This window comes from Brassica oleracea, chromosome C3, assembly GCF_000695525.1.
Source record: "Brassica oleracea var. oleracea cultivar TO1000 chromosome C3, BOL, whole genome shotgun sequence".
NCBI lineage: Eukaryota > Viridiplantae > Streptophyta > Magnoliopsida > Brassicales > Brassicaceae > Brassica > Brassica oleracea.
The window spans coordinates 37,820,851-37,833,716 of NC_027750.1; the positions used below are offsets into that span (position 1 = coordinate 37,820,851).

The 12,866-nt window shown below is 36.1% G+C and overlaps 2 protein-coding genes across 2 annotated transcripts; both read left to right on the forward strand.

The window, feature by feature from the left end:
- Positions 1–3,538: 3,538 nt before the first annotated feature.
- LOC106335161 (protein NRT1/ PTR FAMILY 2.11) lies at positions 3,539–6,384 on the forward strand. Its single transcript, XM_013773606.1, has 4 exons — positions 3,539–3,894; positions 4,263–4,480; positions 4,573–5,126; positions 5,221–6,384. The coding sequence occupies exons 1-4, from the start codon at positions 3,738–3,740 to the stop codon at positions 6,128–6,130; spliced, it is 1,839 nt and encodes a 612-aa protein (XP_013629060.1). The 5' UTR covers positions 3,539–3,737; the 3' UTR covers positions 6,131–6,384.
- Positions 6,385–9,335: 2,951 nt separating this feature from the next.
- On the forward strand, positions 9,336–12,556 carry LOC106328130. Its single transcript, XM_013766503.1, has 9 exons — positions 9,336–9,745; positions 10,065–10,159; positions 10,382–10,461; positions 10,559–10,600; positions 10,690–10,817; positions 11,090–11,270; positions 11,499–11,677; positions 11,840–12,022; positions 12,107–12,556. Exons 1-9 carry the CDS (start codon positions 9,390–9,392, stop codon positions 12,426–12,428), a joined length of 1,566 nt encoding a protein of 521 aa, XP_013621957.1. The 5' UTR covers positions 9,336–9,389; the 3' UTR covers positions 12,429–12,556.
- Positions 12,557–12,866: the final 310 nt, after the last annotated feature.

The following is a 12,866-nucleotide window of genomic DNA, read 5'->3' on the forward strand; positions in this document are numbered from 1 at the left end:
AATTTAAAAATCATCACCCCAATAACAATGAATTCTATTTAGATTTTAAAAATTCACAAACCAATAACAACGGAATCTCAAAATTTAATAATTCCTCTAGAATTCTTTGCCCAATAACCCCCCCTCTAGGAGTCTAACAAGAGAGCTCTCTCTCCTCTTTAGAGAGAAAGCTCTCTCTCTTTCTTTCCCTGTTCACACACCCTTATCTTTCATAGGGAGAAAGAGATTTGTCTTATGTTTTGATGTGAAATACTTTTCGATCGAAAGATCGATTTCTTTTGTTCGCTTTGGCGATTGTGTTTTCCGGCTAGCGGATTTCTCTTCGTTCGGCGAAGTTTTGATGTGATCTTTCAAAAACAAATCGAATCGTGTTCTTAAAGTTTAATCCTTTTTCGATTTTCTTTTGAAATTAATAAAAGTTTTCTACATCTTTCACCGTTCTTCATTTTTATTTCGTTGATCCTTTAATCGGATACTATGTTTCTAGAATCAACTTTACTTCTCTTTTAAAAGATTCAGTCTTTACCAATTTTAGAATAGCCAGTTTGGCATAAGGGAAAGCATCTTTGCTAAGAGAAGAAGAGTTTTGTTGGGATTTATTAGATCTTTTTGGAATGGATTCAGCAGAGTCGGCGTTCATACGGTCCGACAAAGATTCTGTTTTCATCTGATCTAAGATTTCCTCTGGTTTATCATCAGCGAAGGATGGTCCCTCTGATTATTCGATCACAGTTGAGTGAAAGATGATCGGAGTACAAGAACCAGGCGAATCGAGTTGATGCGGTGGCTGTGGTGAAGAAGCGTTGCCGGAATCTTCTCCGCAGCGGCGAAGAAGTCAAGCGACGGTGAGAAGGACGGTGAAGATGACTTACGTGTCTCTCAATACACCAACAATTGCCACGTCGCAATTACTCTTCAGTTTCCACACACGTGTTTTAAGAAATTATTGTACTATATTTTGTTTGTTAGTGTGTTGGGCTTAAAGCCTATTTTATACTCCATTCTAGTCCAAAAGCTTTAATGAAAAGCATAGCAGTTGACAAAAAAAAACTAAGAGTCGTGAAATGAGTAAAGTTTTCAACCCTTGCGGTAGTCCTTTTCATATTTAAGCATGCCTAGTTGCTTATACGTATGTGTTCGAGTGGTGCTCGGCTTTCAAACTAGAGAAATTGCACCCAATAGACACAAAAAAAAAAACAAAATTCACTGATTAACTAAAAACACTTCCTCTCTACTAGTTTCTCTTCCTATTTCTCTCTACTGTATCTCTAAAAATCTAATTTTACTTTATTTTTAGCTATTTAGCAAATAAACCCTTCAAACTACACCGTTGTTTTATTTTCATATCGGAGTGCAAGTATTAAATCTAAGCGGTTTTCTTAGACAGAAATCTGAAAAAGTAAAGTATTATACTTTGTTTTTGTTTTTTTATTTGTGCTAGTAATCCGATTGAACAAGATATAATAGATACGTACTATCATGTCACGTCCGACTCTTCTAACGGTATAGACCCAACTGGCGTTCTGGTTGTTGAAGAAAATACATTTTTGTTATTTTATTTGCTTATATTATGTATAACTGATGTGCTACACATATTTTGATTATTGAATAAATTCATCCTAAAAAGGAGTTTGACTTCTGTGTATATAGTTCCAAAAAATGAAGTGTAACCGGCTTGCCAAGGTAATACTAATATATAAACAATTATGTATATAAGTAACTACCTAGTTGACAAAAAAAAACTACCTAGTTGACTTAAAATGCTATACACGGATCTAGCTAGAAATATTATAAGGTAATTTCAAGCTAGGAAATCTATCAAAGGACACAACCGACTTCAATTTAAAACTTTGACGTTTTTATTTACTTCACTCTGTTTCTAAAAAGTTCATATTTTAGGATTTTCACACTTATTAAAAAAATATATCAAATTTTAGTTACTAATACATTATTTTCCATAATCAATTATTTCCCACAAGTTTTCACCAATAGAATCTTAATAAAAACAATTATGTTTTTTGAAGTTTACAATTTACATTTAATTTATACATTGAAAATATAAAAAATATATATTTTTGAAATAATTTTTTTTCTAAAATATGGATTTTTTAGGAACGGATAGAGTATTAGTTTAGTTGCGATCAAAGAAGCAGTATTAAGGACTTGGTTGGATTAGTTAGGTTTGAGCATGAAAAAGACCCAACCGGTTGGGCCGTAGACGCGGGCACTTACACCTAGTTGGCATTAAATGTGGGACTTAGAAAAATTGAATCCACATCATTTTCTTTCACATTATAATGTATACGAAAACGTCATTTTACCAAAATGTGGGATTTTTAGGTGTGGACCAGATGGGTAAAACGAAAGGGATTAAAGGTGAATTGAAAGCTCGAGTTGAGGAGATTGAAAAATGGTACCCATCCTCATTGGTGTCATGTCTAGTTGACACCTTGTGCAAAAAAGAAGAGGATAGGTTCACTGACGTTTTAGTGAATATCAAGCTCAAAAGGATAACACAATTTGACATTTTTAATGAATAGAACCAATAAATGGTTTGACCAAATAAACCAAGAACCAATAAATGGCAGTGTTACGTGTAGATTTACGTGTAGAAAATTCTATCACTAACTAATTTGACTTAACCTATGGTGCACCGATCAAATGTTATTTAATATTACCTCTGTTCCTAAAATTAGGATGTTTTACAAAATTTTGATGTTCCAATATATAAGATATTTTCATTTTTCTAGGTAATTTTTACTTTATTAAAAACTGTATAACAAATCATATTTTAATAGTCTATTTTGTAATTGGTTGAATACTATTAATTTATAGTTTTAATGATATTTTCTAGACAAAAAATAATTTTTTTAATATGTGTTTCTATCTAAACATCTTATATTTAGGAACAGAGGGAGTAGAAACTAAGAACCAAAACCAAAATTGTATTTTTAAGCTTGGTCAAAGGATAATACTAATACATATTTTTGAATGGTAAAATGTTGTCGATCTATGAATTTTGAATTATATCATGTATTATTTTCATGAACATAAGTTAATAAATTTTTTACGAATATCAAAAAATTATTAACAATGAATTTCAACTATTAAGTTTTAAATATTTGTATTGAGTTCAGGTTCATTTGATTTTCAAAGACTAATGGAATATAGTTCCTATGATTTATCGACGTAAAGTAAAAAATATCTATATAAATACATAAAATTTATGGAGTAAAAAAGAACGAAATGGATAGAAATAAAATGTCAAAATAATAAAGAAGAAGAAGGATAAATAAATTAAAACTGGATGATGGAAAATAAGTGGACTTAAAAATTAAAATGGACGGAGAGCTTAAACACAACACTTGTAATGGAATCTAGATTTTCATGGATTGTTAGTTCTTTTTAATTTTTTTTTGGATTTTTAGTTTTTACAAAGTTTAATCTCGGAAGAAAAAGAGAGAAAAAAAAACTTTCATTAATTAATGTTTAATCAATATTCTAATCACTAACACAGCTCTCTTTCGTGGCCACATTCACAAATGACCATTTTGTCTGGATTCCAACATCTCCACCCACCATCCTCCTTCTTCTTACCACTATAAATAGAGACAGGTCTAAGAATGAAGAACAGGGTCATCATTAGCCTTTTAGATAACACACCATACATATTATAAAGAAAGTACAAATTTTAACTACTATTTTAGTAGTTGTAACTATAATCTCGAGCAGCAAAAATGGAGAGAAAGCCTCTAGAAGTCGAGTCAACGGATCACCAAAAGCCCCCCTCCGCCGTGTACGATGGCTCTGTTATGGCGGTTGATTCTGTTGAGGAAGAAGTTGGGGAGACCAAAGTCGTTTACAGAGGCTGGAAAGTCATGCCCTTTATCATTGGTAACACAAACTTTTTTTTATAAACTTTCTTCTTTTGTTCCAAGAAAAAAAGACTATTTTTTATTGCTTTTCATGTTTTTTCCAAAATAAATAATCAATAGTCAGAAGAAATGAAGAGGAAAACATCAGTCTTGCTATTGGTTTGATTTTTAAAAAAAAAATTCGTGAGATTCTCTGTACTGTTGTCAAAAGCTTTGACTTAGTCAACCAGTTTTTCAAGAAAATTAAAAAAAGAGAGTGAGATCTAGAATTTGAGAAGGTTTCAGAACATAACTGATCAAGAATCAACTGTATGATTCATGCAAAGCTTGAGGCATATGAGATCAAAGTCTTATGATCATCTTGGTTTTGTTTGTTGGTATCATCAGGAAATGAGACGTTCGAGAAGCTTGGGATCATTGGAACACTATCAAACCTTTTGGTTTATTTAACTGCCGTCTTCAACATGAAGAGTATCACAGCTGCAACAATCATCAATGCATTCAGTGGCACAATCAACTTCGGAACCTTCGTTGCTGCTTTCCTCTGCGACACTTACTTCGGTCGATACAAGACTCTAACCGTCGCTGTCATCGCCTGTTTTCTTGTAATGATCATTCCTTTGCAATCTTTCTTGCTCCACAAGCGTTCTTAGTTTAACAACCGTAAAAATCTGATAATTGTTGTTCTTTTTTGTAGGGATCACTTGTGATACTATTGACAGCTGCAGTGCCACAATTACATCCAGCTCCATGCGGAACAGCTCTCTCATGTATCGGGCCAAGTGGCGGCCAGATAGCGTTTCTACTGCTGGGTCTCGGCTTTCTTGTAGTTGGAGCAGGCGGGATTAGACCATGTAATCTAGCTTTCGGGGCTGATCAGTTTAACCCCAAGAGCGAGTCAGGAAAACGAGGCATCGATAGTTTCTTCAATTGGTACTTCTTCACCTTCACGTTCGCGCAGATCCTGTCGCTGACACTAATCGTCTATATCCAGTCCAATGTCAGCTGGACCATCGGTTTAACCATCCCGGTCGTTCTCATGTTCTTGGCCTGCGTGATTTTCTTTGCTGGAGATAAGTTGTATGTGAAGATCAAAGCCTCAGGTAGTCCATTGGCTGGTATAGCTCAAGTTATAGCGGTTGCAATCAAGAAACGTGGGTTAAAGCCAACGAAAGAGCCTTGGCTTAACCTTTACAACTACTACCCACCAAAATACGCAAACTCCAAACTCAAATACACCGACCAGTTTAGGTAACAAAACACACACACGCCAAGAGTTAGTTTTATCTTTAATATCTTTCCACTTTTGTTATATGGTTACTGAGAAAGTTTCCTGTTTTGGCAGGTTTCTTGATAAGGCTGCGATCTTGGCTCCGGAAGACAAGTTGGAGGCTGATGGTAAGCCTGCGGATCCATGGAAGCTTTGTACAATGCAACAAGTTGAAGAAGTGAAGTGCATTGTGAGAGTGCTTCCTATATGGTTTGCTGCATCCATCTATTACTTAACCATCACGCAACAAATGACTTACCCCGTTTTCCAAGCCCTCCAGAGCGACCGTCGCTTAGGATCCAGAGGATTCGTGATCCCGGCAGCCACCTACGTTGTCTTCTTGATGACAGGAATGACGGTTTTCATCATATTCTACGACCGTGTGCTCGTGCCTACCTTAAGAAGAATAACCGGTATAGACACGGGGATAACGCTCTTGCAGAGGATTGGAACCGGTATTTTCTTCGCCTTTGTTAGCTTGATAGTCTCAGGTTTCGTCGAGGAACGGAGGAGAACGTTCGCGCTGACTAAACCAACACTTGGTATGGCTCCAAGGAAGGGAGAAATCTCCTCAATGTCAGCTATGTGGCTGATCCCACAACTCGCCCTTGCGGGTATAGCCGAGGCGTTTGGAGCTATTGGACAGATGGAGTTTTACTACAAGCAATTCCCTGAGAACATGAGGAGTTTTGCTGGTTCGATCTTCTATGTAGGAGCAGGAGTTTCAAGCTACCTCGGTAGCTTCTTGATTGCAATGGTTCACAGGACGACGCAGAACTCGGCTGGTGGTAATTGGTTAGCTGAGGATTTGAACAAAGGAAGATTGGATTACTTCTATTTCATGATCGCTGGAATCTTGGCGGTTAATTTTGCTTACTTCTTGGTCATGTCAAGATGGTATAGATACAAAGGAAGTGATGATGAAGTGACAACTTATGAAACCAATGGAGATGCTATCAAACAACAAGACAAGAATACTGTCTGATGATCATGGGTTTCTCATCTTCTGGAATTTATAAGGCATAGTTTTTGGTCAGCTTCAATCCTCTTACGCCCTTGAACTTGTTTGTTGTAAGCCAATGAGAAGTGCGGTAGTCATATACTTGTCATAGCTCTTTATATTGTTTTTTTCTTACTGGTTACTATGCTGTGATCACATCTCTTTCGTTCTATCATTGTGGAGAAAAGAGAGTTTATAACATCAAATGTATTGCAAATAAAAAGTTGTCTTGCGTTTCATGTTTCTATTTCTGTCATTCCTCATAATACAACAGGAAAAAGGAAACATAACTTAGAAAGATACTTATAAAAAGCAATATGTTAGAGAAATGTAGAATACAATGTTGTAGAGCCAAATGACCCCGGCCCATCCCCACCCGAACCCTTTGGTCACAACAAAGCTCCTGTTTGGAAGAAAACGGTCAACAAAACGGAACATATAGTGAAGTACTATACTAACCAATTCTGAGAGGATAAAGACTATCAAAAGCCACATGCCAGAACGTTCTACATAAGACAAGACAAACTACGTGATCCGGTCACAAAGATAGTCACCCATTTATAAGCTGACTTGCATGTATATTGCTGAGGCAAGCTTCTGGAAATCATTATGTGTTGTCTTCTCAAGGGTTGAAACTCTGAAAGTTCGCTGCAATTCAAATAAGAAAATCAGGTTACGAAGAGATTCTACAAATTAATATCTGATAGATTGATAGGTCTCAAATCATGATGGTTCAAAAATAGCATTGTCCGATAAAACAATAAAATATTTTTTGTGATGTAAATATATGGTTCTACTAAAACCAGCAACTAATAATCAATACATATAATTAGATAAATATATATAAAAAAATTAATTATTTTATTCACAATATTGTCCATTTTCATTTTTTCTTAACATTTCAAAATCTTTTGATTTTATTTTATCAATTACAGCTAAAAGCACACTTATATTAATATATTATATCTCATATACATAATCAAATAATTTAATAAGAAAAGAAGAAAATTCGAAATTATAAAATTTATCATATATAATTGTGAAATAATTTTCTTTTTATTTAACATAAAACATACTTTTAAGAGAAAAAGACAAAAATAGCACTAAATCAAATTTTTGTTCCCAAACTAGCACTCAAGGTCAAAAGTCACAAAAATAGCACTTAATGTTTTATCAAAAGTCACAAATTTAGGGTTTAGAGTTAAAGGGTGGAGTTTAGAATTTAGGGTTTAGGGTTTAGGGTTTAGGGTTTAGGGTTTAGGGTTTAGGGTTTAGGGTTTAGGGTTTAGGGTTGAGAAATGAGGTTTTGGGGATAAGATTTCAAATTTTGAAAAATAAAAAAATTAAAATTTTCAAAAGATATAATGCTATTTTGGTCATTTTAGTTTTTGAATTCTATTTTTGTTATATAAACTTAGAAATGTGCTATTTTGGAGATTTGCCCTACTTTCAAAGTATATAAATATAAGGAAAAGACTTTTTCTCAACTAATAATTTTATAAATTAATAAATTGTTGTATTCTCAACATTACTATTTTATAAGTTTTAACTGGTTTCGAATATGTATCATCATTTCAATTCCATTTGAAACCTACATTTCGTATATACATACAACATTTCAGATATAAGAGGGTTTTGAATTGCTCAAAGCTCGTACAAATTATTATTCATGCAGATTATGCAAATCTCACCCTTGAGCCAACTAAGTCTCAATGTGAGACTTCAATTCTGTTATTTTTCTAGCCTGTATTTCGAGAGAATAAAGTAAAAACAATGCTACCGAAACAAAAATACAACTACTTTGAATAAATCTAAATTGCTTGCACTTATATGGATTAAGTTTGGGAGGTTATTAAGGAAAATTAACAACCTTGAACCCTTTACTTGACAAAAAATGGAAGTAAATAGGTTAACATCATCAAATCTGGAAATATTTAGTGTTCGATTTAGCCTTTGCTACCAACTCAGATGTGTTATAAATGTGATAGAGACAAGCTTTAAAATCATTTTACTTTTTCATGTGTAATTTTGTTTCAATGAACTATTGTATTACTCACGTAAACTTGTTTTAGATTCTCTTAAACGTAAGCTTTGTGTGTTGTTTTTGTTAAGAACTATAGGTTTGTATACTTGTTTCAGTGTTTTGTTTCTATAAATTTATGATTGGTTTGTAATTTCAGATGTTATGCTGAAGAGTGACACTTAAACACAACTTCCAACTCATGAGATTCTTGCTACACTTGTTGCTACTATTTCAGGTACATGATAAGTTTGTCAAATAGGAATTTTAGAATATTTTTTAAGGTTTAGTGTGTTTGCTCCGAGTTTCTCAGTGAATGGACATATAGGACTTGTTACTGTGATTAAACGAGAGATCTCAGTTTTTGCTTCATGTTTTCAGATTTGGTGACATTAACTCACTTGTTTCCATTTTTGTCAGCTAAGAGGCCTAAGGTTGTTAATTTTCCTGGAACCTCCCATGGCTAATCCACCTAAGTGAGAGCACTTCAGTTCAGATCAGAATAATTGAAATTTTGTGTGTTTGCTAACATTGTTTTATTTATTGTGTGGAATCCAAATCATAAACGCTACAAAGTTGAAGTAGACACTGACGCTCATTTGGCTCAAGGGTGGACAACTGATGATAGACACACCATCAACCGAGCCACCAGAAGAAAAAACAGTCAAAAAGTTAGAGCGATGAAGCTGATTCCACAGCAAAAGCATAAATTTAGGAAGATGAAGGGTTTGAGGAAGGGTTCCAAAGCAAGGGTAGCAACCGTGTTAGGCCGACTGTCGTTATGACACAGAAAATGTCATAGAACAATTCCACTTGCATCATCTCTTACTTTCATTCCCAATCAATTTCCGGTTTGGTATGCAAACCAATGAAACTATATTATGCACAGTTTAGTACTTTGGTACAACCACACCTGCCTATGTGAGCTCTTTGAGCATACTTCAAAAAACAATTTATCAAGAAGTATCCCCATATTTTCTTCCTGTATTCTCTCTTTTATCATCACCATAATCTTTTTCATTTGTTTCATCTACATTATAGCTTAACTTGCAAGGTTATGAAAGGATTAGCTTTAGGTTGTTGGGCTTTATTTGTAATGGGCTGGTAGTTTCCAACAACATAATGTAAAGGCTTCGGCCGTTCAAATTACAAAAAGAAAAAAAAACTGATCGAATATGTTTTGCGCACAACAAGACAGCGAGCGAGAGGCCGAACAATCAGAACATGGATTCGCCGGATAAGATTCATCGCCGCTACAACGCCGCCGAGATTCTCCACGGCGCCGCAACCTCTATCTTTTCTATAATTCCTCTATTCCCTCCCAAAACGACGCCGTCTCGCGTATGCCTCCCACTTAGATTCTCGGACGTCTCTCCGTTCGAGTCGACGGTCAAGAACGATTCATCCACATCCACGTCATCTTCCGGGCTTAATTCGACGGTGAGGATATCATCTCTCAGCTCAGATGGGAAACGCGGTGGACCGGCTTTCGTGGGACAGGTGTTCAGTATGTGTGACCTTACTGGGACTGGTCTGATGGCGGTTTCTACGCACTTCGATATTCCTTTCATCTCCAAGAGGTTACTACTCTTATTCACTTTCATCTCAGTGTCAGGTTCCATGGAAAGGTTCAATTTTTTAAGGTTTTTTTTTTTTTTTTTTTTTTTTTTTTTTAAGATTAGCTGTTTACAGATATCTCTATCTGAATGATAGTTCTTGAATCTTTACTACTCTATATATTGGATTTGAACTAGTGTGTGAGGTGATTTACGTGTTGTCGATGAAATTGGATACGTTTTGGGGAACTAATCAGTAGAGCAAGTCAGGCTCTGAGTTAGATGAGTGGACAAACATATGTACCTTTTGTGTACTCATGCTTGTTTCTCTACTGATGTGCAGAACACCAGAGTGGCTAAAGAAAATGTTTTCAACTATCACTAAGAGCGAGAGGAAAGGCCCTGTCTTCCGATTTTTCATGGATCTTGGTGATGCAGGTGCACTCACAGTTCCCTTTGTAAGCTTTTTTTTAGTTATTTTACCAATTTGCAGTAATAAGTCTCTAGATGCTACTTGTGTAATTTGAAATGAATGGAACTTTCATTTTCCTTTTCTCTCCTATAACTCACAGTAGCAAACCATGTTCTTTTACTTTCTGCATGATTAAGCAATGTTTTCTGGTTTCCGTTTTTCCCTGACGTGTATGTGTGTTCTCACAGTTTCATATGTTAAAAAACTAAATATTCCAAGCGGAGTGGTTGGAGCTTGTCGACTTGATTTGGCCTATGAGCATTTCAAGGTAGGCCTCCATTGGCACTAGTATGTATGTATTTATGCTTTAACGTAGGAGATATTCAGATACTGAATTTAATTTGTTTCATTTCTTTTTTTCTCAGGAGAAGCCTCACTTATTTCAGTTTGTTCCAAATGAGAGACAGGTAGGAGATGCTCCAGTGTGACATGCATTTCTATGTCCCCTTTATTACCATATTCCTACTTCCTAGCTGAAATGATATCTGATTTGCAGGTCAAGGCTGCCAACAAACTTCTCAAGTCAATGCCACCAAATGAGAAAAAGCAAAGGGTGGATGGGGTTCCTGTTTTCGGTGCTCAAAACTTGGATATTGCTGTTGCAACTTCAGATGGGATTAAGTGGTGAGCTTTACTGATGAAAAACACTATTATATGAATTTGGTAGGAAGTGTAATTATATTTGCTTTTCTCGTTCTCTGGCGTCATTTCCCTCCAGTTTTTTTTGGTTGATGGTTTCCTCAATTCAATCTGCTTAGCTTTAAAATTCTCGTGCGGACTTGGCTGCTGTTGTTTAATTTGACAGTTGTGCAAATTTTTTCTTCAAGAATTTATCAATAGTAAGAAAAATTAACTGGGATTGATATTAGTATCTAAAGTGTTCTACCTTTTACCAGGTATACCCCATATTTCTTTGATAAAGCGGTACTAGATAACATTCTTGAAGAGTCAGTGGATCAACATTTCCATACTTTAATCCAAACCCGGCACGTGCAACGAAGACGAGATGTTGTTGATGACAGCTTAACTTCAGAGATTATGGAAGAGATGGGAGACAGCATGCTAGAGCCGCCTGAGGTACACAGATTGATTCATTTTAGGATAAAAGTAAAGATGACAATTGACCGTGGTATTATAATAATCAGGAATGTGACTTGCCGGAACAGAATCTGTTAGTTGCTTGGTGCTTGTGGATAGCTCATTATTTCTAGCAGACAAAATATTGATAATGACTTTTGTTGGGTCGTTTCTTTGAATATCTAAAAAACTTGTGGTTGTTGTTCTATTTTGTTAATCAAATTGCAGGTTCAAGAAGCCATGGAAGAGATCGGCACTTCTGGAATTCCTCTGAGTGTTGTGGCAAAGGCTGCTGAGATTCAGCTCCTTTACGCCGTAGACAGAGTGCTTCTAGGTAGTCGATGGTTCCGGAAAGCCACAGGCATCCAGCCAAAGTTACCTTATCTCGTCGATTCTTTTGAAAGAAGGTATGCATGCATCTGTTGTTCTTTTTGCTTCTTAGGCTTTCCGTTTTCTTGGAAATTGGTTGAGTGAAAGCGGTAGTAGTTTAATTTCCAACACCTAAACACTCGTAAAATGCCTCGCGTTTGTCATTAATTGGTTTACTTTTTCTTCCTCATTGCTCGTAGGAGCGCGTTATCAATCCAACGAGCGCCAGGGTCAACAACCAAATGTCTTGGTGATTCAGACTCCTCTGCATCACTGCTTAAAGTAGAAGACGGCAGTCCAAGCGAGGAGGAAAAGAGGCAGCAAAGTCTCTGGTTTCCTTTTCGAGATTGGCTTAACGCGCAAAAGGATTCATCAGGTCAAAGGTAACCATTGTTCTCCAACGTTTGAAAACAAAATGTTCTAAAAGAGAGTATACAAATGGTTAAGAAACACAAGTATTTTTTCAGGGAGATGGAAAGTAGAGAGAGAGAAATGCAGAGGAGTCCTTTCTTACCAAAGATAACAATGGTAGGGATATCAACAGGAGAAGCTGCACAGATGAGTAAGGCTAATCTGAAGAAAACAATGGAAGATTTAACACAAGACTTGGAGCAGTCTGATGAAGGGAGTGATCATGGTTCGAATCGTTACGACCCTCTTAAGATCGAGGAGAGAGATCCGTTGTTCGTTGCAAACGTTGGAGATTACTATTCGGGTTTGGCTAGAGCTGGTTCTGCTCGGTGGTCACGTCGAGGTGATGACCGTAACGAAACACCTCCTAGGTCATAAGCCTCCCTTGCTGTTACTTGTTATATGATAGGGACATGTATTTTTACTTTATTAAGAAAACGTTTCATGAAAAGTTGATTCTTGTTGTAAACTTAAAGTTGTTATTATTAATCATGACATATAGTGCCCTTAGAGCATGAACATCGGTGGTCCTTGCTAGGGAGTTCTAAAGAAAATGACCAAATAAATAAATGAAAAATAGCGAAAAAAGAAAGGAGCGGTGTTTAAATTGGGAGTTTTAGTAATGGTAAGAAGTCTTACGTGGCAATCAATCATTGGACCGTTCTCGTTTTTGTCTCTCTCCTTCGGTCGGGGTTTCGCGAAAAAATCAAAGGGCTTCTCTCTCGTTTTCTCCGTCTTCTCTCTTCTCCTCTCTCTCGACGACTCCGACTAGTCTCACTCCGTCGTCTCGGTTGCTCCATCTCCGTCTGTGAGGCC